This window comes from Takifugu flavidus, chromosome 4 (assembly GCF_003711565.1).
Source record: "Takifugu flavidus isolate HTHZ2018 chromosome 4, ASM371156v2, whole genome shotgun sequence".
Taxonomy (NCBI): domain Eukaryota; kingdom Metazoa; phylum Chordata; class Actinopteri; order Tetraodontiformes; family Tetraodontidae; genus Takifugu; species Takifugu flavidus.
In genome coordinates this window covers 4711930-4735637 of record NC_079523.1, presented here as the reverse complement: position 1 = coordinate 4735637, position 23708 = coordinate 4711930, and the positions used below count along the sequence as shown (strand labels likewise).

General features: G+C 49.0%; 4 protein-coding genes and 2 non-coding genes across 12 annotated transcripts; 2 read left to right on the top strand and 4 right to left on the bottom strand.

The window, feature by feature from the left end:
• Positions 1 to 42: 42 nt before the first annotated feature.
• On the top strand, positions 43 to 8544 carry ubap2a (ubiquitin associated protein 2a). Of its 2 annotated transcripts, none has more exons than XM_057030553.1 (26): positions 43 to 224; positions 1942 to 2079; positions 2194 to 2271; positions 2347 to 2457; positions 2627 to 2789; positions 2879 to 2959; positions 3033 to 3096; positions 3241 to 3338; positions 3427 to 3485; positions 3573 to 3643; positions 3731 to 3902; positions 3982 to 4252; positions 4342 to 4643; positions 4732 to 4958; positions 5161 to 5440; positions 5634 to 5673; positions 5744 to 5909; positions 6022 to 6073; positions 6193 to 6496; positions 6619 to 6710; positions 6803 to 6859; positions 6943 to 7033; positions 7107 to 7523; positions 7607 to 7711; positions 7796 to 7863; positions 7941 to 8544. In XM_057030553.1, the coding sequence occupies exons 2-26, from the start codon at positions 1984 to 1986 to the stop codon at positions 8301 to 8303; spliced, it is 3828 nt and encodes a 1275-aa protein (XP_056886533.1). In that variant the 5' UTR covers positions 43 to 224; positions 1942 to 1983; the 3' UTR covers positions 8304 to 8544. The 2 variants fall into 2 exon arrangements, with proteins under 2 accessions (XP_056886533.1, XP_056886534.1); XM_057030554.1 differs by lacking the exon at positions 43 to 224 and having other exon boundaries at positions 1921 to 2079; positions 6803 to 6853; positions 7941 to 8132; positions 8208 to 8544.
• A 696-nt stretch (positions 8545 to 9240) lies between these two features.
• On the bottom strand, positions 9241 to 13826 carry nop56 (NOP56 ribonucleoprotein homolog). The gene is made up of 12 exons (XM_057030559.1): positions 13681 to 13826; positions 13026 to 13115; positions 12841 to 12955; positions 12460 to 12624; positions 12063 to 12261; positions 11647 to 11834; positions 11257 to 11408; positions 10973 to 11073; positions 10494 to 10642; positions 10185 to 10306; positions 9894 to 10007; positions 9241 to 9679 (listed from the first exon to the last, which is right to left on the bottom strand). The coding sequence occupies exons 1-12, from the start codon at positions 13681 to 13683 to the stop codon at positions 9380 to 9382; spliced, it is 1698 nt and encodes a 565-aa protein (XP_056886539.1). The 5' UTR covers positions 13684 to 13826; the 3' UTR covers positions 9241 to 9379.
• On the bottom strand, positions 10078 to 10142 carry LOC130525119 (small nucleolar RNA SNORD57). The gene has a single exon (XR_008950383.1). It is a non-coding gene; the product is annotated as a small nucleolar RNA SNORD57 (small nucleolar RNA).
• Positions 11480 to 11598, bottom strand: LOC130525121 (small nucleolar RNA SNORA26). The gene has a single exon (XR_008950385.1). It is a non-coding gene; the product is annotated as a small nucleolar RNA SNORA26 (small nucleolar RNA).
• A 16-nt stretch (positions 13827 to 13842) lies between the features above and the next one.
• mlnl (motilin-like) lies at positions 13843 to 16960 on the top strand. Of its 2 annotated transcripts, none has more exons than XM_057030578.1 (6): positions 13843 to 13918; positions 15299 to 15488; positions 15919 to 16049; positions 16190 to 16270; positions 16541 to 16646; positions 16830 to 16960. In XM_057030578.1, exons 3-6 carry the CDS (start codon positions 15930 to 15932, stop codon positions 16835 to 16837), a joined length of 315 nt encoding a protein of 104 aa, XP_056886558.1. In that variant the 5' UTR covers positions 13843 to 13918; positions 15299 to 15488; positions 15919 to 15929; the 3' UTR covers positions 16838 to 16960. The 2 variants fall into 2 exon arrangements, with proteins under 2 accessions (XP_056886558.1, XP_056886557.1); XM_057030577.1 differs by having other exon boundaries at positions 16187 to 16270.
• zgc:64106 (uncharacterized protein LOC393348 homolog) lies at positions 16711 to 23250 on the bottom strand. Of its 5 annotated transcripts, none has more exons than XM_057030570.1 (7): positions 23031 to 23162; positions 21591 to 21793; positions 20172 to 20411; positions 19449 to 19538; positions 19176 to 19364; positions 18983 to 19092; positions 16711 to 17339 (listed from the first exon to the last, which is right to left on the bottom strand). In XM_057030570.1, the coding sequence occupies exons 2-7, from the start codon at positions 21745 to 21747 to the stop codon at positions 17160 to 17162; spliced, it is 966 nt and encodes a 321-aa protein (XP_056886550.1). In that variant the 5' UTR covers positions 21748 to 21793; positions 23031 to 23162; the 3' UTR covers positions 16711 to 17159. The 5 variants fall into 5 exon arrangements, with proteins under 5 accessions (XP_056886550.1, XP_056886549.1, XP_056886547.1 ...); XM_057030569.1 differs by having other exon boundaries at positions 21591 to 21915; positions 23031 to 23158; XM_057030567.1 differs by lacking the exon at positions 21591 to 21793 and having other exon boundaries at positions 23031 to 23250.
• Positions 23251 to 23708: the final 458 nt, after the last annotated feature.

Genomic DNA, 23708 nt, shown 5'->3' with positions numbered 1-23708 from the left:
TTGTTTCACCCCCTGGGATATCGCGGTGGGCCGTGTGTCTTCTAAATGTGCATTTGGACACAAGGATTTTGCAGAAAGTTTTAATGGGAAAGTGACAGTAACGCGTCGCCAGGGCGGCGGAGCGCGGACGCGGCAGCGCGTCAAACGCGGCGGAGCGTCAAACGCGGCAGCGCGTGTCACGTGATCACCGTGTCTACTGTTGGCTAAGGGAAGCGCGTTAGCAGGTAACAAAACACCACCTATTTCTGCATTTTTCACTCGGAAAACGTCCACTTCGTTCCGTTCAATCAAACTACTTAGACTCCGTTTCACCCAAGCGTCCCGTCGCTGGTCTTGTTGTTTTGCTCTGCCGTTGCTGTGAGGGATGTCTTTCGTATTATCTCTGTTGTCTTCTTCCCCCGGCGAGAAACGTCGGGATGGGATTGCGCTCAGCTACGAGGCCTTTTCGTCAGATTTATTAAAGATTTAACTTGATAGCCGAGCAGTCTGTGACTTGTATGCGACTAGAGCTGCGGTACCAACTGGTATGAACTGTTTCTGAACATCATGTAAGTAGACGAGTTGAACGGACGTCCACCATCATTTTGGATGTGATTTAGATAGCATCGTTAGCTAGCTTCGTCTCCACAGCATCGTTTGTTTGGTGTACGTACGCGTAGTGTCAGCGGTAGCATGTTGGTGGCTAACGGGTTAGCCCGATTTCATGCTAGCGAGGACAAAGAAACCCTAATACCAACAACACCGAGTCCAACAACAGTGAGTCAGAAAGATGCTGTCAGAATCTGGATTGTCCTCCACAAATTGGACACGCGGTGTTAACGATAATAGTTCATTATTTAGAATGAAGAAATGAAATGCTAATGTTAGCACTGTTTCAAAACAATGCTCCGCTTTAGTGTTGCTATAGTAAATTATGGCTTGGCAATTAGCTGGAACTGTGATTCTTGTGGACCCATTATGTTTATATAACTCACGATGCTGCTTTTCCAAATTTAAGACAGTTAAGTGTCGCGGATGTGCAGAATAAACGTTTTTGTTGTTCTGACACACACTGTCGATACTTGGCTCGCAATGACAAACATGATAAGTACACGTCACAAAGCTCTTAGTGTAGTTTTTAATTGGAAAAAAATCTAGATTCTTAAAGAAATAACATTGAAGCATCCATGTAGTAAGAGCTTTGTTCAGTCCTGCAGCCAATAGCAGCAGCGCATCCATCAACGACGTGCAGCCTGTCTGCTGCATTGCTATTGTTCTCTGACCAAACTAACGGGTTAGTTATTTATCCTATTACTGGACCAAGAGGACAATCTGTGCAACTAAATCACATTGTGGAAATGCCACAAGCCTTAAGTGGTAACAGCTGTCTCTAAATATTTCATACAAAATATCTGAGTGATGTGGAGAATCAGACGGATGCAGAATACAGCTGCCCCTAACAGTGGGCATAAGTGTTGGATGTGCATGTTAATACAGCGGGACATAAGACTGGACACAAGTGTTGGATGTGCATGTTAATACAGCGGGACATAAGACTGGACACAAGTGTTGGATGTGCATGTTAATACAGCGGGACATAAGACTGGACACAAGTGTTGGATGTGCATGTTAACCCCAGCTAGCAGAGGCGGAGGTGAGGGGTCAGGTCGTGCACTTTTCGTTCTGCTTTGTACTCTGTGGTCTGTACTTTTTGTAAGAGGACACTTGGTCAATCTCCCTCCTTGACCTAGATTTGGAGCCAAGCTGCTCTGTCAGCGAACCAGCTGCGGTTCTACAGCCTCTGGGCCGCTAGTCGGGGATTGCGCAATAAGGGTTAACCTTATTCCAGCATTAAATGCCTTAAAACCCTTCAACGCAGCCGCTTAGAAACTAAACTCGGTGTGTAAAATGTCAGTTTGATAAGAGTTTTGTCACTTTTATATGCTCTGGCTTCCTTTGCAGATTTTTCTATTTTGTACATACAGAGTTTTGTATATACTGTATATGATGAGCTCGCTGGGCAGCGACAAGGCCCGCGGCCCTCGGGAAAAAGCGCTAGCTGCTGCTACTCACACAACGCAACCACAGAAACAGATACAGGTGAGCCACTACCGCCAGCAGCCACATCCCCGGAGTTCCCCGGTAGAAGATTCGTCATGTCTCCGCTGCACGTGTCCCTTATTATCTCGATATTTTCGCTGATCTGTCTTGTAGGCTACTGCCGAGCAGATCAGACTTGCTCAGGTGATCTATGACAAGAATGACGCTGACTTTGAGGACAAAGTGAATCAGGTAGGAGCCTCAGCGTGGTCGAGGCTGGACGCTCTTGTGTTGTGACGTCATCGGTGTGTTCATCGCTATCCACAGCTGATGGAGGTCACCGGGAAGAACCAGGACGAGTGCATGGTAGCCCTCCACGACTGCAACGAGGACGTCGGCAGAGCCATCAACTTTCTCCTGGAGAGCACCTCAGACATGGTGAATAACGTTCCCACCTGACTGCAGCCAGACCATGAAATCCTGACGTTGTCACGGCGACGTTAAGCGGAGCTGAGCTCTGCAGCGGGACTACTCAGTCTCGTCTTGGAAATCCAAGTATTCATCCTGGCGGGATTGTTTGTATTTTTCAATCCTGTCCTGTGTTTAGACCTCCTGGGAAACTGTAGGGAAGAAGAAGCCCCTGGTGAAGGAAGGTCCGTCGGAAAGCAAGGAGAACAAGGAGAACAGGGAGAAGAAAGGAGACAGGGAGGCGAGCAAGGGCCGCGCCACAACCAGCCGCAAGGGGAAAGGGGCCAGCCGTAGCCGGCAGGGTAGGGAGTCTGAGCTCGGAGCTAATGTCTTCCGTCATCTCTGGCTCATGTGATGACATCGCATCATGGCCGTCTGTGCCTGTCTGCAGCACGTCCAGAGGAGAATGGAGTGGAGGTGGCGCCGCTGGATAAAGGGTCAGAGCGCGGTCGGAGAGCCAGAGGCGGACGAGGTGAGCGCACAAACTTCAGATCACTCTCAAGGCTCGAGGCTGGATATTACTGATGCACCTAAATGTGACGCAGGATCTGGAGGTCGAGGCAGAGGCAGAGCACCAGCAGGAAGTCGGTTCTCAGCCCAGGGAATGGGGTATACACACACACACACACACACACACGTATACACACACACACACACACACACACAACGGGGGGACCACATGACGTTTATTTAGCAGTTAAGTTCATTCAGTCTGTGTCCAGTGAACCTAAATCTCCATCTCTGTGGCCCCAGGACCTTCAATCCTGCCGACTACACACCAGAGGCCGGGACAGGGGCCACACAACCTGAAGGCTGGGACACGGTGGCCAACAGCAGCTCTGACGGAACCGGTGAGCGTGCGCATCTCATCAGAAAAGTGTCCAGACCAGTTGGTCGACCTGCAGCTGTTTAAAGCTGCCAGTCCTGTTTTTCCTCTAGTTGCCTGGAGGAACACCCTGGAAGACTGGACCCCTGAGGACTGGAGTGAGGACGTCGGCGTAAGTGGTCCTTCAGCCCGCCAGACGTAGGAGAAGCTGTTTAGTCCGTACCGTCTTCTTCTTCTTCACGTCCGTTTCTTTCTGTAGCTCTCGGAGACTAAAGTGTTCACCTCCTCTTGTGCACCTGCTGCTGAGAATCATATCACACCTGGGCAAAGGTGAGCCACCCCCCGGTTAAATGGAGTTAGCTAACCTCTACGCGTCATAACGCTAACGCTACATTAACCTTACATGGTTTTGGGCAGTCTGGACCTTGCATCCCTGCTGCAGAAGCCTGTGGGTGGAGGAAGAGAACCTCCCTCTTCATCCTCTCCAAACCTGGTCTTCACCAACTCCCACCACCACCAGTCACCTGCGCAGCAGCAGCCCCCCAGCCTCAGTGTTGCCAGCAGCACAAGCTACGCCCACGCGGCGCTGGTAAACCTTTCTTCGTGCTCTTCTTTGTTCAGCACATGCAAACAATGTCTGATGGCCACATCGTGTCTTCCTGCCTCAGTCTTCGGTTCTGGGAGCTGGTTTTGGGGACTTGGGCCAGGCCAAAAGGGCTCAGGTCAATGCCGGTGCTCAGATACTGGAGCAGTTAAAGGGTCCTGGTTTGGGTCCTCTCCCATCATCTCAGTCCACCCCCCCTGTCAGCAACCAGGGGAGAAGCAGTTCCATAGGTCGACTGCCAGGCTTGGGAGCACCCGTTCCTCCGCCTTCCTCATCCAGCTGGGATATAAAGCCTTCGGAATCCAACAACACTTCGCTGTCCTCACAATTCAGCCGTAGGTCTTTGTGGCTTTTTACAGACCAGCGCCGGGTTTCCGCCATTTCTGACGCCATCTTTGCCGCCATCTTTGCCGTTTGTGCGCAGGTGAGTTTGCCCTGCAGCCAGAGCCGTCTCTTGTGCTCAGCCAGCTGGTTCAGAGGCACGCCGGCCCCTCCCTGGCTCTGGCCCGCCAGCCCAGCCCTCCATCACAACAGCAGGCTCCACCGACCTCAGCCCCGCTTGCTCCACAGCACAGCAGCGCGTCTGGACCGGCTGGGGCAGCGATGGCTGCTGGTGCCAAACCCTCTGCCCCCAGCACAGGGCTGGACCCTCAGGGAGGCAGCACACCACAGCAGCAGCGGGGGCCGCTTAAGGGCCAGAAACGAAGGATACCTCCCACATCCAAGGCAGGACATCAGATCTATCGTCTCGCTCGTCTGAACCTGCTTATGTCCCATTTCAGTCCGTTAACCTTTGCCCTTTGACCCGTGTCAGATTCCCTCCACAGCAGTAGAGATGCCCGGGTCGGCTGACATCCCGGGACTAAACCTCCAGTTTGGAGCTCTGGATTTCGGCTCCGAGTCGGCGCTGACGGAGTTTGGAGTCGTGGACAACTGTGTGAACGCAGCGTCCAGGGAGTCCACGCCAGCCCCGACATCCGCGCCACCTTCGATGGGAGCTGGGACGCAGAGCCAGACGAGCCTGTACTCCAAACCACTCAGGTACAGCGTTGCAGCGACGAAAAGGTCAAAGGTCACCTGCATCCTTAGCTACCAACGTCGTCACCAGCAAACAGAAAAGTCGGCACACGTCTGCAAAATGTCCATCGCTCAGTTGCATAAAGAGCAACATGTGGGTGTGTGAGACGGGCAGAGAGGCTCAGGTCAAAGTAACCCCTCGTCTGTTCCTGCTGTCGTCCTGCAGCGACCCGCTGGGCGGCCCCCTCTCTGTCGCACTGCCTCTCTCCACGCCGGAGCCAGCGTATCACTCCTCCTCTGTGGCACTGCCCAACCTCGCTCCCACCTCAATAGGCGCGGCTGGCCCCACCAATCCCCCCTCCTCGTCTTCAGCGGCTTCATCCAACTCGTCCTCGGTCCCCTCCTCGTCTCACTTCTCTACGGTGGGGGGGAGTTACGACGGTACCATTTCCCCTCACACCCGACTGGCCTTTTCCCAGGGCAAAGAGTCCACGGGGCCAGTCATGGTGAGTGGACGTGACCAGGAGTGTCCTCATCGCCTCTTTAAGGCGGTTTAGGGCAAACCAAGAGAACCATGTGCAACCATGTGAATTCAAGGAGTCGTTCAGCTCAACTGCTCAACCAAACATGATACCGAGTCATTTTTCTTCTTCTTCCTGGTGTCTCTTGTCTAACAAACTTGTGTTCTCCCGTCTCTAGAACGGGCTGAATGGTGGAAGGACCTCTGCTGCTCTCGACGGTAAGTCCCACTGCTGGGTTTGGTCCAGAACTTCCTTGGCCATGAAAATAAAACCTTCTTGTCCTCTTAGCCTCATCCTCATCCTCCACGCCCAAGCCAGACTCACCGTCTCGCAGCATAAGTGCCAACGGCCACCCGGTACCCTCCTCCCACGCACTTCCTGCTCACAGCTCCTCGGCTTTGTCCAACCTGGCACAGGACCTGCCTTCAGTCAGCCAGCTGAACTCGCTGAACAGGTGACACGCTGACCTCCGATCAAATCACCTTATCGGGACTGTGGTGTACGTGGTAGCCCCCCCCAGTTAACCCCCCAGTTAACGCCTTTCCCCCTCTGCCGTCACTCTGCAGCCATGTCAGCAGCCATTCATCAGTTTCAGCTTTGGGCTCCAGCTCTCTCACCGTAAGTCTTGTTCCTACTGATAACTGGTTTTTCCTGACCTGGTAAATGCAGCCACATCCCAGTTTTGCCAACAACAAAGGCCGATATTGTTTTTAAACTACTTTCTTCCCCGTTTCCAGTACACAAGTGTTGACAACAGCAATGTAAGCTCCATGGCGCCCTCCTCCGGTTCCTACACGTCATCGCAGCCCCCAGCGCTCCACTCGACCCACATCAGCAGCAACAGTAGCAGCAGCAGCAGCACCATCAGTCACCTGGCCAACATGTCCAACATGCACAGCATGAGCGGCACCGTTGCCGGCATCAGCGCACTCCATTCCTCTGCTGCCCCAGTCAGCACAGCACTGGGACTTGGCTCCAATGGAGCTACAGCCACATCCAACCTCTCTATACCAAGAACCACGCTGCTGTCCTCCTCCTCTGGTACACACACACACACACACACACGCACTTAGAGTCTGGTTTTATAACAATTCAGTGGAATCACACTGAATGTCTCAACAATAAATAATGATTATTTTATAATAATGTCATTTTCTCAACAGGTAAAGCTCCTCCCAACCTGTCCCAGGGGGTGCCACCTCTCCTGCCCAACCAGTATATCATGGGTCCAGGGGGGCTGCTGCCAGCGTACCCAGTAAGTAGACCTTTAGATCTACAATCCTTGTCTATTCTCTCCATTAATCCCTGAATCTCTCATTGTTTGGTTGTTTAATTTGTATTTTCCAGCAGATCTACGGCTATGAGGACCTCCACATGCTCCAGTCCAGGCTCCCAATGGTGAGGGTGAGAGAGAGAGAGAGAGAGAGAGCAACTCGTCTCGGGTGTTTTGACTTGCATGTGGTTGTGATCCTCTTTTGTTTCTTTAGCCCTCTTTGCAGGATTACTATGGAATCACATTTCCTGGCCCCACGGCTCTTTCCAACAGAGACGGGAACCTCGCCAACAACCCCTACTCAGGTAAAGCTTCTTCGATATGTTCCGGACCTGCGTGAGATCGCAAAGCCTCGATCTGAACCTTCGCGTTACCCAGGTGAAGTCACAAAGTTTGGCAGGAACGACTCCACCTCCCCAGCACCACCCACAAGCCTGGCAGCCCCACAGCCACCCCAAGGCCAGAGCCAAGGCCAGAGCCAGGCCCAGCCTCAGCCTCCTCAGGCCCAGCCTCAGCCCCAGGGCCAGCCACAGCATCACAACAGTCAGCAGGCCTTCCTGCCTCCAGGCTACAGCTACACGGGCCTGCCTTATTACCCCGGGGTGCCTGGCGCCGTGCCCAGCGCTGCTGCCTTTCAGTACGGCCCCACAATGTTTGTTCCCCCGGGGGGTCCAGGACCAGCTTCAGCCAAACAACACAGCATAGGACTGGGTCTGGCCAACCCCTCAGCTAGTCCCTTCCAGCAGCAGACGCAGCAGCAGCCCAGCGGTTACAGTCAGCACACCTTCAGCTCAGGTTCGCACTTCCATCCCAGATATCATCATCATCATCGAGGTTTTAGGCTTTCTGTGTGAAAAGACGTTTCTTTTTCTGTTTAGGTTACGAGGAGCTGACAGCGGGGCCCGCAGGAGTAGACTACAGTAAAGGATACAACTCCTCCTCACAGACACAAGCCAAATCTGCTGCTAGCGGGCCTGGCAAAGGTAACGGGAGAAACCAGCATCCTCGCTAATATTTAGCGTTTTATAACGATAGCAGGCGCTAACGCTGGCCTGGTGTCCTGACAGGTGTCTCAGTGACATCCAGTAACTCTGGTGTGCCAGACATCAGTGGAAGTGTTTACAATAAAACCCAGGTGAGTCCCTTCCGCTGCCTTCCGTCGTTTAGAAGCAGTCGCCACAAACGGCGTGACGCTCTCTGTTCTTTATTCAGTCTTTTGATAAGCAGGGTTTCCACGCGGGGACCCCTCCTCCCTTTAGCCTGCCATCAGCACTGGGGGGGCCAGGACCTCTGAACCCTGGAGCGGCTCCCGGAGGCTATGCACCGGCCCCCTTCCTCCACATCCTGCCTCACCAGCAACCACACTCCCAGCTGCTGCACCACCACCTCGCTCAGGACGGACAGGTAAGGTTCTCGCAGCGGCGCCCGGTGAACAGCAGCGCCGCCGGGGCCTCTACAGCTGTGCTTTGGTGTGTTCAGGGGGGTCCAGGCCAGCGCGGTCAGTCCAACAGCCTGCAGCAGAAGAGCCAAGTCAACAAGTCCAGCTACGGCAGCTCCCCGTACTGGGCCAACTGAGGCGGCGTGCACGGGCGTGCGTGCGTGGAGGAAGAACACAGGACCACATCTGCGTATGACTGACAAAATCATACTGGGACAAAATATTTTACAACACAAGCTAAAACACACACTACCACCCCCCCTTTGCTCTGTATATCCCCCCTTTTCAAATTTATGGCTGTTGTATGTAAAATATATTTATGTATGTATTTATACAGTATATATGTATTGGTAGGACATAAAACCGTGGTTTTCTGCATTTTGGTTTTATTTCGAAGGATGTTTTTATTTTAACAAATGTGCAAAGATAACAATGCTAAATCACGAAGTTGAATATACTTGAACACAAGCATCATGTGATGTGGATTTTTTTGTATGCATACTTAATGGAGAATGATGTACATAGATTCCAGACATCATTTTCACAGCAGAGGCATTTTTTATTTTAACGTTTGTTACGTTGGTCGCCCGTGTGTGAATCCTCATTGAGGGTGACTCGAGCCATTTGATCTTGCCCCCGTTGTCCCTTTTACTAGTTGGCTGGTTTCATCAGCCAGGCCTTGGAGTTGATGTCTTTAACATTGGTTTATTCATTGTCGTCCAAATTAAAAGGAAAAAAAAAAAACCGTTTGTCACAATATTGATTTTCCTGGATGTGCGTCTTCATTTCCCAACTATGGATATTTCGGACTAGAGCCAATTAACTCCCATTCCAGCTCGATAACGAAGCTCAAATCATGAATTTGTGAGGCTTCGTTTTGCTTTTCGCCCACAGCAGCTTCTCAAAGTTCTCGCGATCCTAAAAATCAAGTGTAAACGCAACATTGCTACACAGGGAATCGTGCCCACAAACTCCTGGAGGAAGAATTATTGATGAAGCCAGTTGACTTTCATCTGTGTGACAACTGTCTGATGCGTGTGGAAAACTTTAAAAAAAAAAAAAAAGCTTCTCCAATTACAATCAGTTGTAATTTATTTACATAAGTACAATTAAATGTATCAAGGCACAGAAGCATTTCAATGCAGCCTAATACACAAAGCTGCTGACATGAACTTAAAAAAAATCTATACAAAAAAAAAAAAGACTAAATTCTCTAGTCTCCTTTCTTCTTTTTCTTCCTCTTTTCTGACACCGGTGCTTCAGCAGCCTCCTCTGCTGCCTCTGTCGCATCATTCTTTCGTTTCTTTTTCTTCTTGGCTGGTGTGTCCTCTGCTCCGTTATCAGTCACGGGGGCCTCTTCCACCTGGACCTCCTCCACTTCAGATTTACGCTTCTTTTTCTTCTTCCCTGGGGTCTCCTCGGCCACGGGGGCCTCCTCGGCTTGGACCGCCTCCTCGGCTTGTTTCTTCTTTTTCTTCTTCACAACTGGGGTGTCTCCTGCGTCCATGCATACCTGAAGGAGGAAGTAAAACCACTCAGACCTCGAGGTTCGCGTCTACGTTGGCGTCGCTGTGCCTGTCTGACTCGCTTCAGTGATCAGGTCCACTGATGGGACCAGCCAATGGTTCGGAGTCATGCTGCTGTAGCATGTGGTACACTGAGACCGGACCACCGGTGGGGTCGGATCTCAAATCAAAACATGCAGCCCAACAGTCGGGGGGACCCACCTCTGCGTCGCCGTTGGTGTCACCATTCGCCTGTTGCTGTAGCTTCTCCCGCTTCCTGCGTTTCTTTTCCTTCTTGTCCAGCTTCCGCTTGATCTCGGCCGCGACGTCAGTAGCCTGAGATAATAAACGGCCGTTAAACACTCATGTCTCAATCATCAAGATGTCCTTTAACAACGCTCAAGCTGCATCAGGCTCATTAAATCAGTTATTGCCCTCAGTGACATCAGGGAAAGCCTGTCATCATCTACAGCAGTGGCGCTGGACAAGCACTCCTCCTCCTCCTCCTCTCACCTCCTGCACGGCCTCCTTCATCACGTCCACGTTCTTCCGAGGCATGGCGCCGGTCTCGTAGAAAGACAGGCGCTCTTCTACCTGTTCGCGCAGCTTGTCGCCGAACACAGAGGTGGGGAGTTCTGCAAGAGAGCGAATATTTAGGAAGAGCCAAAGCAGCCGGGTTCCAGCGCGGTAACGTTTACGCGGCCTTTGCTCAGAAATTAGCCTTCAACACCAACCCGAGGGGTGAATACTGTTGACGAAAAATATGAGCATCACTGCAATAGAGCCGGGTAACTGAGGGCCAACGCCACACTCTTTACCCACCAGAGAAACAGTCGATGCGCGAGGCAATGGTACACTTGTTGGCGAGGTATCTGGAGATACGGCCTTTGTTCTTCGCCCCGGCGCGGCCAATGAAAGTCGAGTGGAAGATGAGCCCGTACTTGGGGGTGTTGCCACGGGTCTTTAGGGCTCTGAGAAAGAACCCAATATTCAGTCATGGCACCGTTAAAGTCGAGAGTACAGGACACCATTAAGATCCTGGCTAAACAGCTCCACCTGCTGGTAGAACCCATGAATTTAATGTAATATTTTCATATTGTAGCCAGTTTGGACAATTCTCAGAGATTTGGTGTCAAGCTTTTCTACCTCAGTGCTGCATGTGGCTACTCAGACTGTGGGAGTGCATCAGGGCGAGAGGGATCACCCCGGAGGTTTCCTCCAGTCACCCTGCTCTGCTCCAGCCCAGCCCTGCCATCACTGTAGCCACGGGTTTCCCCAGCAGGGAGGGGGTGCCCCAGTACCTGAACAGGGCCTTTTCTGCTCCCAGAATCTGTACGGTGGACGCCGGGTACTTGGCCAGGTTTGTGAGGCTGCCGGCATGAGAGATCAGACGAGCTCCAACCTAAAGTTAAAAAGCATTTTGTGTCACCGACGCACGTTGCAAGTGAATCAGATAAAAATGAACGTTAAAGGGAGATTGAAGGACCATCAGCACCGGATTGTGTGTCATCACAATGACTCAGTGGATTGACAGATTTTGGTATAACATCATCGGTCCAGGTTATAATGAAAACCATTCACTCACCACTTCTCCAATGAGGGCGGCCAAATTTGGAGCCACCTGGCTCATCTTGGAGCGCAGGTACTCCTGCAGCTCCAGCCGATATCCAGCCAGAGACACCACACGATCAGAGAACCTCTCGATGTTGATCAAGTCAATTGGGGAAATGTCCATGCCTGAGTGGGGGCGAGAACGTCTTCGTCAGAGGGTGCGGCTATTTAAATACGCAGCATCTTAAATAAAAACGGATTGTTTCTCCCGACAGGATCCGCAATGAGGATTTGTGCCGTCATTACAGGTTTATGAGAGCGGTATTCTGCCCCCCTGTGTTATCACCAAAGACAATTGTTGGTCCGAGGTGGGCAAAAAAGGGGCACAGAAGTCTCCAAAAAGCTAAAGGAAGTGTTCACTAACCCATAGAGCTGCGCGATGCATCTAGGATGGTCCGAGCCTTGGCGGCGTCCATCACCACCTCCTCCAGGCCCTCAAGGCTCTCCTCCGTCAGCTCCTTCCTGTTCCCAATCAGCCGAGCCAAGCGGCAGTACATCGAGTTGTCAGACACGATCTTGATCAGCTCTGGGAAGTGGTAGCCGTACCACTCACTGCACAAACCAGGTAGACGTTAGAACGCCCGCGAAGCCCGACGGGACCACATCACACGTCAAGCCATGCTGGTGTTTTGCTCAACAACAGTGCTCCGTCAGACGAGTGGCGGAGCACATGCGCCGGGCAGGTTACTGTCCCTCCTGTTTCTATACAGCCAGTACTGTGAGGTACTATCTGTGGTAAGCATTAGGAGGAATCTGGGCAAAGAAACGCCGGAAACCTACCGCACACGCATGGAGAAGGTGTTGATGTCTTTGTCCAGCTGGTCCAACAGAGCAATGGACTGGATGATCATGTTGTCGGCCCTATTGACGTTGAATTTGACTTTGGCTCGGGAGTAGCTGTGGCCAAGCCCGAGCTGGGCCTTGGAGGCGGCCAGGCCAGTCAGGCCCTTCACCAGGGAGTGGAAATGCAGGCGGATACCTGAGGGGGGGTGACAGCAGAGGTTTGAATGCATCCCATATAAAACAGGACGACCGCCCATGTTCATAATGGCTGTTCAGATTTTCAGTATGAACCCTCATAATTATCAGGATGGCGTTTTCATCACAACATGCCCAAGCCTTTCAAATTATGCTCCGTTTGTACTTGATCACAGCTTTAGTAAAAAACTATCCTCACCCCTGCTTATCTCTGCCACCACCCCACCAGTCTGTATGGAAAGGTTGAACTCTTCCTGTAACGCTGCTCCGATTTTGGCATCCGAGACCCCCAGTGCAGCTTTCTTCTTTGTGGAGATGGGCAGGTTAGTCTCCAGAAATAACTTCAGGTCAGCATGAACTACACCTGCAGGGGGAGGAGGGGGGGTGTCAATCAAACATGGTTCAGGGCTAAACACATTAAATGATTATTCTTTCACTCAAACTGCAGCCAGTGTTGTCCTCAGTTGTTCAGAATCAAAGAAAAGTGTCAGCACAGGATTTCAGTGGATTGACAGATTATGAAAACATCATTACAACCGAGGGAAACCCTGTTTGCAGCCGCAGTGAGCAGAAAACGCACCTTCTGAAACGGCGTTCATGTTCTCCAGGGCCGCTTGAGCCGATTTGAATGGGAAAAACGCAGCGAGGCTGACCATGTTGTTAAATTTCCCAATGTTCAGGACGCTCTGCTCCACCTGAAAGAGAGCGCAGATGTTGGAGCCATTGGAGGGGTGGAGAAGACTCAAGCGACCACCGAAGACCCACCTGCGGGAGCAGCATACCGATCTCCTCCACTTCTTTAACGGCGAACAGCGCATAGCCCGCCGCATGTTCAAACAACACGTGCAACAGCACCTGCAGAGGACAACTGTCAAATTAGGATTTTCCTCATTCCAAATAGGCAAATGAACTGGTTGCGTGATTAATTACCCTCGCCGTCCACGTGGTAGTTTGGCAAAACTTGTACCGAAGTTAATCAACGCGCATATTAACGGCGGTTAATTTATCTAATTAATTTTAAATATTGATATTTCCTTTTGCCTTTTTACTCAGCCTCGAACCGTCAAGTTAAACCCACGTGGGAGCTAGCTAGGCCCGTGCTACGGCGTGTGCCCATGCTAACTTTTGCTAAAGCTCCTCGATTACACTATAAGTAATTACAACCCGGGTGTAAATCAAATTTGCCACCGCCCGACGTGACAAGGACCAGGCTGCGAACGATATGACCGGCCACTGAAACCTATAAAGAACTTTAACACCATGTCTGACTAACGTTAGCCACATGGTTAGCATTTCTATGTCGAATCACCTTAAAATGGTCAACAGCAAGCATTTAGTTTCTCCGGGTTTTATTTTTAGTCGCCGGTAGTCTCACAGTCTTAACTGGTATTAAGAAAAATAGTAAAGAAGCCCTGCTTACCATGATTAAACGATATCTGCAGCAGCACGCAAGACGCGTCTGCTCGCCTCCTCTACCTCGGAAGAAAGATGTGGCCAGTGGACGCGCTAGCAAATGGCCACGTGGATTCGATCCCGCGATATTATCCGATATCGCGAGAAGTGGCACATTAGTCTCCACCTAGCGGCCAAGCAGCAGAATGTCAGTCCTAACTTTACGAGTCAGACTAAAACGGAACAAAATAGATCAAATCAAAACGGTAAGAATCGTCTTTTGTCCATCTATTCAACATAAGCAAATGCGAGAGATTCGCCAGCGCAACAAGTAAACCTAAACTTTATTTTCAAATGCAGTCGCGTTTAAAGCGTTTTCACTTAGTGTCAGTGAGCTGAGTTCAGGTTCTCCTGTCAAACAAAACCATTTTACACTGTGACATAAAAACACTGAAACAGTCGAGAGAAAGTTCCTAAACATGTATTTTTGTAAAGGCCGATGGAGAACAACTTAACATGCATATCAATGTCTATCTTTTTCTATGTAATTTACTGATATACTTGTTTGTGTATTTATTAAATTGTCTCAAATAGCTGATCCACACAGTCAGTTAGGGCATTTGAATCTGTATATTGTGGGGGGGATCGAGTATAATTTAGAATTAATAATAAACTAATAATAAAAATAAGAATTACTGCACATAAAATTGGCGATCACAGTGGTTACGCTTCCAAAAAGATGCTTAAGCTACATCAAAATTAGCTGTAGACACAAAACCAAAAGTATAAATAGAGGAGAATGTTTTACACAGAAGCTCCACACGCAAATGCAGAGTTAATTTCTTTTTATTTTCAAATGCTCCCATTATTCCTTTAATCCATTATAAACACAGCTTCCTTGGAAGACATGGAATTCATTTAAACCCCATTTTCCCCTCACAGGACATAGCAGCCAGCAATCACAACCTTAGCCAATAAGAGACCCAAAACTGCGACCAGAGCTCGTGCGTCACAGCGGTGCCGCGAAAAGAGCTGCAGATAAGATACAAAGCTCCGATCTGTCTGCACACTTGAACTGCATTGAATCAGACACAACAGTGGTGCTATTTTCAAAGGTCCCCTCCTGCAGAGTAATCTGAGAGCACCGGGCCGTCCTGTGAGCACATTACAACATCCTGCAGGAAAGCGGTGATAATCGGGGAGGGGGAGGCATCATTAAAGTTCTTTGGAGAGCCGAGGTCGCCAAGGAACACATGCATGTGCGTCCGTTTCGCCGCATGTGTGAATGACACATGGGTTAAACCAGAAACTTTATGACTGATCCTTGTTGCAAAGATTGTTTTCCTGCTGATAAGCCCACACAGATTCCAGCGAGTCTAACATGAGTCCCACATTATCTTCTTTTATTGGGAGATAAATGACTCCAAACGTGTCTGTTTATGGCAGAGGGCATAAAGCTGAGTGTGTGTTCTCCATTCACATCTTTAAATAGATCCATTATGTGTTTTAAACTTGTAAGAACGTCCGTCTCCGCCAGCATCGCCCAGGAAAGGTGGTTGTGACAGTTTTGGTGAAGTCCTGCGTCGGTGGTGAGGCCGGCGCTCTGATGGACCAGCCAGATTCCTCAGCCATGTGTGTGTTTCCAGGAGCATGGAGGAGTGCGCTTGAAGGAGGCTGTTGAGCAGCGGATGTGAGGAAGGTGAGTGGACGGCGCGGCGCGGCGATCGGGACAGGGCCTGATATAAAGGCTGAGCGGGACGAGCGGACTCTCATTCACCGGAGCTCGGCTCATCTCACAGCACTTCCTTCAACTGCTGACCGAAGCCGACTCAGCACGTGAGTAAAGCGGGACGCCTCTCTCCCTGGGACGCCTCTCTCCCTGGGACGCCTCTCTCCCTCTCACTCTGCCCCCGGCTTGTGTTTTAACCAATCTTTGACGTCCTGTCTTCGTCCTCCTCCACGTGCACTCCGAGCTGTGTCGCCGTTGTAACTCTTATCTTGTTTATCAGCGCCACAGTGTTATTTTTGTGCGGGCTGTGTGTGTTACCCTCTCCTTTGCACGGTGACACGGGAGCTGTGTGTCCTTCCCCGAAGCAGTCACACCTCAAATCAGTACTGTATGTTGACCTTTTGACTGTTGCCTGTCTTCTTGTCACTGCTAAAAATGTTGCCCCACACCTGCTAACACTCCACCCTCCACGCATGTCCCGGCCTTTGTTGTACCACATGCATGCTCGTATGTAAACATGTGTGTTTGCGTGTCCAGGACGGCGCAGAATGAGCATGCGTGGAGCTGTGACGGGATGCCTGGTGCTGGTGTGCCTGCTGGTACTGCTGGCAGAGAGGGCGGAGGGACACATCACCTTCTTCAGCCCTAAAGAGATGATGGTTTTGAAGGTGAGCACATCCTATCTCATATTTTAGATGGCACCAGGATGAAAATTTTAACCCCTGGTTGTGATTCGAACCCGGTTTCCAGTTCTGGATCCTGATCAGTTTTCGAACCTGGCTGTGTTTTTGTGTTTTTGCACCAGCAGGAGCAAGAAGGCAAAAAATTTGTGGAGCCTCGATCAGAAGATGAACAGTTTGAAGAGGTCACAGTCCAACAACTTCCTCAGGTAAAACACACACCACTGTACTTCCATTTTTGTGAGGACTTTGATAGACGTAATCCATTTCCCAGCCCCTTACACTAACCTTCACCTTAAAATCAGTGTTTACCCTCAAACAGCCCTTTTAAGATGTAACTGTCAGACAAAATGTCCTCACTTTGCTAGCAAAAAGCAAATTTTGGTCCTAAATACATAACATGTATCAGAATTAACACACATGCACACATGGTGCCATTGATTACAACCTGTTTTTGGTGTGTTTTTTTGTGTGTCAAGGACAAAACGGATAAAACGGTGGCGATTGCCATTCACCTTTCCCCCCAACAGCTGGATCACGCAGTTCCGGTGCTTGAAGAGATCATTAAAGAAATGGTGGAGAAAGGTACACGTCTTTAGGGGGCGAAACACGCCCCAGACAGAATAAACAGTGAGAAAACCAGTCATAATGCAACTTTATATCTTCTTTATCCTTAAATGATAAACAGACCCACATTCGACAGGTGATAATTTGCTCATTCAGAAGCTGATTTGGTGACTCTGCTGTTCTCTCTCTATCTCTCTGCAGCCAAATAACGGCGGTCGGGGGAGACGGAAGACTGCGGGAGGCGTGTACAAATTCAGAAAGCACTGAAGGCTCTAAAAGTTATATTGTGTATCAATGAATCAAGTCAATAAAAGGAATGATTGTGCCACTCATTCAGTCTCTGTGGTCCTTTCTTGAGGAGCTCCTCGGCTGGAGGCCACCACATGTGTCACTATCAACTGTGTGATCACTGTGTGTTGGGTAATAAATGTTGGCTGGCTCTAATTAGATTCATAACAAGATGCTGAGCTCATTGTTCAGAGCAGTCCAGGACAGCAGAGGCTGGCTGATCCGATGGGGGGTGGGGGGGCTTCAGAGCTTTGATGTCACTCTCTTGCTCATCTCGAAGACCTTGACGGCGAGGGCGGGGTCTCGGGCTACAGGAGCAGGAAGAGCCACGGTGGAGTTGCTGTCCACGTACTTGCCAGTAATCCCCTCCATTTCCTCCGATACTGCGCAGAAGATCGTGCTGACAGCGCCCTCCTCTGGAGACTGAGAGGGACGCGGGGAGGGAGAGGACAGTTAGCAACTGCACGCCACTGCTATCAGCACCAAAATGGACGTAAAAGAAGAACCTTGGCCATATCTAAGGATGAGAATCCACATTCTGCCACCACAACGCAACATAACGATTCCAAACATGAAAGATTGTGTGTTCCACCCAGGCTGTCGCTGATTTTAATATCTTTGGTTCTTTTCTTATCCTGGATGGGGTTTTTTTCCCCTCTGGTTACCAATTTGTTCTGAAAGTCACCTTTTGTTTGGACGAGAACCTTCAGGAATCTGCTGACTTTCCCCAGCAGGGATCATACCGGTATTTTGAAGGGAACAATGATCTTTATTTGCGTTATAGATCGACCCTTTAAAGCAGGCCTGGCCAACCCGCGGCTCCCGAGCCTCTTTGGCTCTTTGTCTGGGTTCATGCGGCTCTAATGTTCATATCGAAGTTTGGGTTTGTGTTTTTTTAATGTGTGTGTTCGCTTCGCTTGAGTTCAACATGGTATGCGCGTTTGGCAAAAGTTTGTCAGTAGGGATAAGATCTTAAACCATTAGCGTCAAGTTCGCCTTCAAAATGGCAGGAAAAAATGCTCGGTTCCGTGATCTCCAACTGAAAAGGCCACAGATCGTATTCCTCGCTTTAATGTGGAGCCGCACTGTTTTAAAGCCCCGCTAGTCACAGGTGAGGCTGCAGCTGATTATCGATCTTTGTGAGGAGGACCAACTGAAACCTGCTTTAAGGGAAGGGGCCATTGAGTTCTGGAAAAGTGTGCCAATGGAAAAATACCCCAATGTCAAACGGGCCCCAATGTCAAGATGCTGTCAATATTTGGGTCAACATACGTCTGCGAGTCTGTGTTTTCTACCCTGAAACACGTGAAATCAAAGCATCGATCTGTTCTGACTGACACCCGTGTGAAAGAACTGAATACAAGTCAGATTTGAAGAGGATTGTTCAAAGCAAGGGATGCCAGAAGTCCCAAAAGCAACATGCATAATAAGACTTAGTTGAACTGAGAGTTTGTGTGTGTGAGACAGTGCACACAATGTTCGTTGTTGAGAATGACTGGCCCGTGGTCTGTAGAGGTCAAATTCTGTCATTATCATGTTGGTGTGTGACATTTACAATAAATCTGGCTAAGCAGAGGTCTGTGTGTGAGTGTGTGTGTGTGTGTGTGTGTGTGTGTGTGTGAGGAAGGGATGAGGTGACGTTCATGTGTGCACATGTGTGTGATGTGGCTCTTTGGCTCTGACTGGTCTGCCACCCCGGCTTTAAAAGATCCCCTGTCTGCCAACTTCAAGGTCGAATCAAACATTACGCTTTATCGATCTACTACTTTTTTTGGTCCGTGAAGGAAAGTCACGAAGCCGGATACAATCCCTGATGTTTATCACCCTAATGTGTAACATCTGGTGGTACTTGGGTTGGGTTTTTTTTCAGCTTGAGAGTTCTGAGCTCCACTTAAGTAATCACTGTATTCTTTTTTTTGAATGCAACATATTTGAATCAGATGTTACACACACACACACCAACACACTCGAGAGTGTGTTTTAAAAACACACTCAAACACCTCCACCGTGCCCGTAGTTGAAAATAACAACATGGGTTTTTGTTCTTTTTTTGTTCTTTGGCTCACCTTGAAGAAGAAAAACCCGATGAACTTGAAAAGCCAGCGCAATATAAACGAATAGTGCCTCAGCACCTCAGTGGTGACGATGCCAGGGTCCACTGAATTTGCAACGACACCTGCGTTTACATAGAAAACCCCTTTAAGAGAACCAGTAGAGGGGAGAAAACTACAGCCTGATTTTTTTTAAACTTCGGCCAACCTGTTCCTTGGAGCAGTCGTGCTAGCTCATTGGTGATGAGGACAATGTGCAGCTTAGTGTTGTTGTAGATTCGGTCCATTCTGTGAGAGAGGTTCTTGCCATGATAATGAGAGAAGTCCACCGTCCCCTTCTTGTGGTTGAAGGAGCTGAGGTTCACGATGCGCGCCGGGGCCGAGCGTTTCATCAGGTCTGAAACGGAAGAAAGATCTGCAACTGCAGTGGGAACGACTTAACGTGACATCATCGTTAGCCAAATGCTGTGCAGGCCGTTACCCAACAGCAGGGTGGTCAGAAGGAAGGGTCCCAGGTGGTTGGTGGCAAAAGAAATCTCCAGTCCATCTTTGGTCAACTCTGAAGGTAAACCTACGAGAATATAAAATGACATGGATGGAGCTGGAATCTCCCTGTAAACAATACACCACATTCCAATAGCATAATTCCAAAGATATGGAATCACACTTTTACTAATTTTTACAATGTGGGAGCTGAAACTGCAGAGCTGCACTTTACTGACTTTCAATAGGACCTAGTTGGGGGGGGCTTGGAATTGTTGTAGGCAAGGAAAATGTTTGCAGCCTTTATTATGATAATGTGATACTTTATTGTTGCAAAGAAATGTTGAAAACACATATTCAGGGCGAATAGTCACTGAAGAGAAACCTGTTTTTGTGGATCTCTTAATCCATATGGTAATTCTAAGGCAGGATGTCAGTAAAAAGCTCTTCCAAGTCCTGTTACTGGGTCAACAGGGCTGTGAGTAAAGCCAAAATAAAATGTGCATTTTAATTGAAAAAAGCTGTAAAGATTAAACATGCAGAGAAAAAAAGGCTTGAAGCATGAAGCAGCCAGTTCTAGTCCTGCTTCTCCATCAAAAATAATGTAACACTGGTCGGTAAACAACACTGGCTCTTTACATTTGTGTTTACACTTCTGGATTTGGAACGTGTAGGAGCGACTCGCCCCCATCTCCTTACTTATTATTGTTTGTTAGCGCACCTGATACTCCAGCATTGTTGACAAGGATGTGTAGAGCTTTCTCTTCCTCTAGAATCCCTTTAGCAAACTCCCTGACCGAGTCCAGAGAAGACATGTCGACCAGACGCAGGTGAACGTCAGGGTTTCCCGTCTTTTCACGGATTTCTTTGAGAGCCGCCGAGCCCCGGGCCGCGCTCCGGCAAGCCAGGATCACACGGGCCCCACGACGTGCCAGGTCCAGAGCAATGAACTTCCCGATCCCTGAAAGAGACCTTGTGATATTAAATGAACACAAAATATTTAAACAAACAGCTCAGTCATCAAATGCCAAAGTTTATTCGGGAGCTCTGTAAACAACGATCAGTAGAACGTGCACGCTGGCTAAGAGTGTGCAGAACGGGTTCCCTGGAAACTACACCATGCTGGAGGAAGATGGTGCAGAGAAGAGAGGCAGCTTTTAATGCCCAGAAAGGGTGCAGCTTAGCTTTCAGGCCGCCCCAGAATGCGTTTGAAGGCGCGGCTTCTATCTTATAGAATGTGACATGGCCTTGCACCGTCGTAACCGCGAGGTCACTGCACTGCCACTCTCAAAGGTCAGAAAGGAAAGCCGAGCATCTGTTGCCCCGTCTGAATGTTTTGTTCCTTTATTTGCTGTTTCAGGATGGAAACAGACAAAGGAGAAGCAGGGGCAGGAAGTGGCTGCACCCGCAGCAGCTAAAGCACCGGCGCGACTGTGTGCTGGTCAGAAATATGCTCAGTATGATCAACGTGTGGCCCATCCAGCTGCTGGGCACTTCTACCGGTGTGAAAATGAGTAATCTAATCTTCTACAGTGATTTGCATGTGATTAGATTTAAAAAGTTGAATTTCACAGAGAGACCTTGAGAGAGCTGTGAATCAGTCTCCATGTGTTTTGGAGCAGTTGGTCACAAGGACACATTGACCAGGAAATGCAGGATGTCCTCAGTGTAAACAGAGTCAACAGTGAACACAGCCAGAAGAACATCGGCGCAACATTCCACGCTGAGCAGACCGAAATGGCAGTAAACTTTATGTGCCTGTTTGTGTCTGAATATTGTTCAACGCACCTGTGTGGACGTAAAAGAACATTTGAGCGGCCGTAAAAACACCAGGAGGTGAGCAAACTTTGGATTCATGACTGCAAAGATTGTCAAAGTGTTCTGGCACACAAGAATAATTCACAGCTTCTTGGAGACAAAGCTTAGAAACCATCTAATAAGTTACCCTTTGCTGGCAAAATAAGGAACACGGTGCACTCACATGGTTATAAACACCTCATGCGAATCTTGTTGGTCCTTTCCTAAATCACATTATTGATAGAGAGTCTTAAAAAGGACATTTTGTTCCTGATCAGATCCTTATTTCATCAGAAAAGCACAACAAACCGAAAGCGAAAAGCGTGGGCTCCTCTTAATTCACCTGTGTTGGCTCCCGTCACGATCACAGTCTTTCCCGCCAGACGCACATCGCAGTCGTCAGGACGCCACCTCAGTCTCCTCTGCAGACGCACGACGACGGCCAGCACCGTGGTAGAAATGACCCAGAGTGGGTGATAAAATAGATCCCTCAAACTCATCTCAGCTGCTGCTGCTGCGCGTCTGGGGGCAAAGGCAGCGGCAGCCCTGCGGTGGGTCACACTTTGAGCTCGCTCAAAGTTCAGCTGGTGTAGATTAAAATTAACCAGCTGTGCGTCCGTGCGTCACCATTCAGACCGTGGTCTTAAAATCTCATTTTCAAGACTGTGCTGAAAGGTCAAAGTACAGTCGGGTTCAGATGTCACCGACCTTCAGTAGTACAAGTCATTCACAGAAGAGTTATATCACGGAGTTCTCATGACTTCATATCGCCTTGAGAGAACAGTTTATTACTGTTGCCATTATTATTATTGTGCTTGAAGTGAGTGAAGTGGACGGGCAAAAAAAGGGGTCCATGAGATTCTAAGCTTCTGTTAAGCAAATGTTGGTGGCATTTGTGGTTTCATCACTGCAGGGTTTGGCAAAAAAGAGCACTTTTTTTAAATGAATAGGTGCTGTCACGCACAGCACCAACCGTTGTTCTGTCAGTGAAGGAAACAACCAGACCTTTCACTGCGTGAAAGTTTTGTAATTGTGACTTAAAAAGGTCTGATAGCTATTATAGTCAGAGCACAAGTCCTTCTGATCAGGCACGCTAGAAAGTCTGCAGAGCATATGTTCAGACCATTGTAATCCCCCCCCCCCCACACACACACACCCTGGTGTTGCGCTCGCTCTACATATGAAGTTCCTGTCTACCAGGATATGGTTGAATTATTTGGTGTTATTTGGTGTTTTCTAACTGTTGCCTGAATTACTCTGAACTGCCGGAAGCTCTCCAGCCTCTCAAGCATTCCAGTAGATGTGTTTACACAGTGCACATCTGACTAAAGAGTTGGTGCACATAAACAATTTCACGCTTTTGGAGACATGCTGTTTCTGTATATACAATAGTCAACTTTACCCTTGTGCTATTAAACAGCAGCGAGATGAATCACAGCAAAGAAACAAATGTTCTCTGAAGGTGGAAGGGAGGAACAAAAGAGGGAGCAATCTCATCAAAACTCAAAACTTCATCTTAAATTGATGCAGAAGCTGCAGAAAGTAAATAAAAAGCAAAACTTTCTTTTTCTTTTTTCTTCACCACTTATTTATGCATGTGAAAATAACAGAATGGAGGAAATAAGCAGCCAGAGAAGGTTGTAAGTTTAGAGTTTAGAGACAATAAATGCAACACAGGTTGTAAGACGATTACTAAATCTGATATAAACAGATTCACGTTGCAACCTGAGAAAAACTTTGTAGGAGAAAATGAGAAAACGACAGAGGGAGAAGTGGCACCAACCTGTGTTGGCTCCCGTCACCACCGCCACCTTCCCCTGCAGCCGCACGCTGCAGACTTTTGGATCCCACCTCCGTCTCCTCTGCAGGTGCACGACGGCAGCCAGCAGAGCCGTGGAAAAGACCCAGATGGGATGGTAAAATACCTCTACCCAGAGCATTTCCCCCTCTGTGGATCTGCGTCTGCAGAGCTGCAAATGGGTTGAGGCTGAGGCGATCTCAGAATGAAGTCCAGCTGCTGCATCTCTGCCCCGGAAATGTGCTGCCGATCCTTATGATGGAAAAAGTTGAAAAACTTCAAGGGAATCCCAATGGAGGCTTGTGTGGGGCCACATGATGTGGGACCAGGACTTTCCAGCTTATTAGGACTGAAAACATGACAGGAAAACCACAGTGATAAATAAGCTCTACCACAAAATGACCACACCCCCTTTATATTTCCCACTTATAGCTTGTGTGATATAATTAACCAGAATTTGCTTAATTTAAGTTAAGTTAAACAAAATCTTTCTTTGTGAGGATTGTGATTGTGAGGAAGAGCCAATGGAAATGTATAAGTATCTTAAACCAGGATTCTGTCTCGGCCGGGATGGCAACAGGTTGGAAAGTCACGAAGATCTCTGACAAGATGTTCCAACTCTGAAGGATTGCTGGTTATTTGCAGGAAAAGAACAATGCTGAC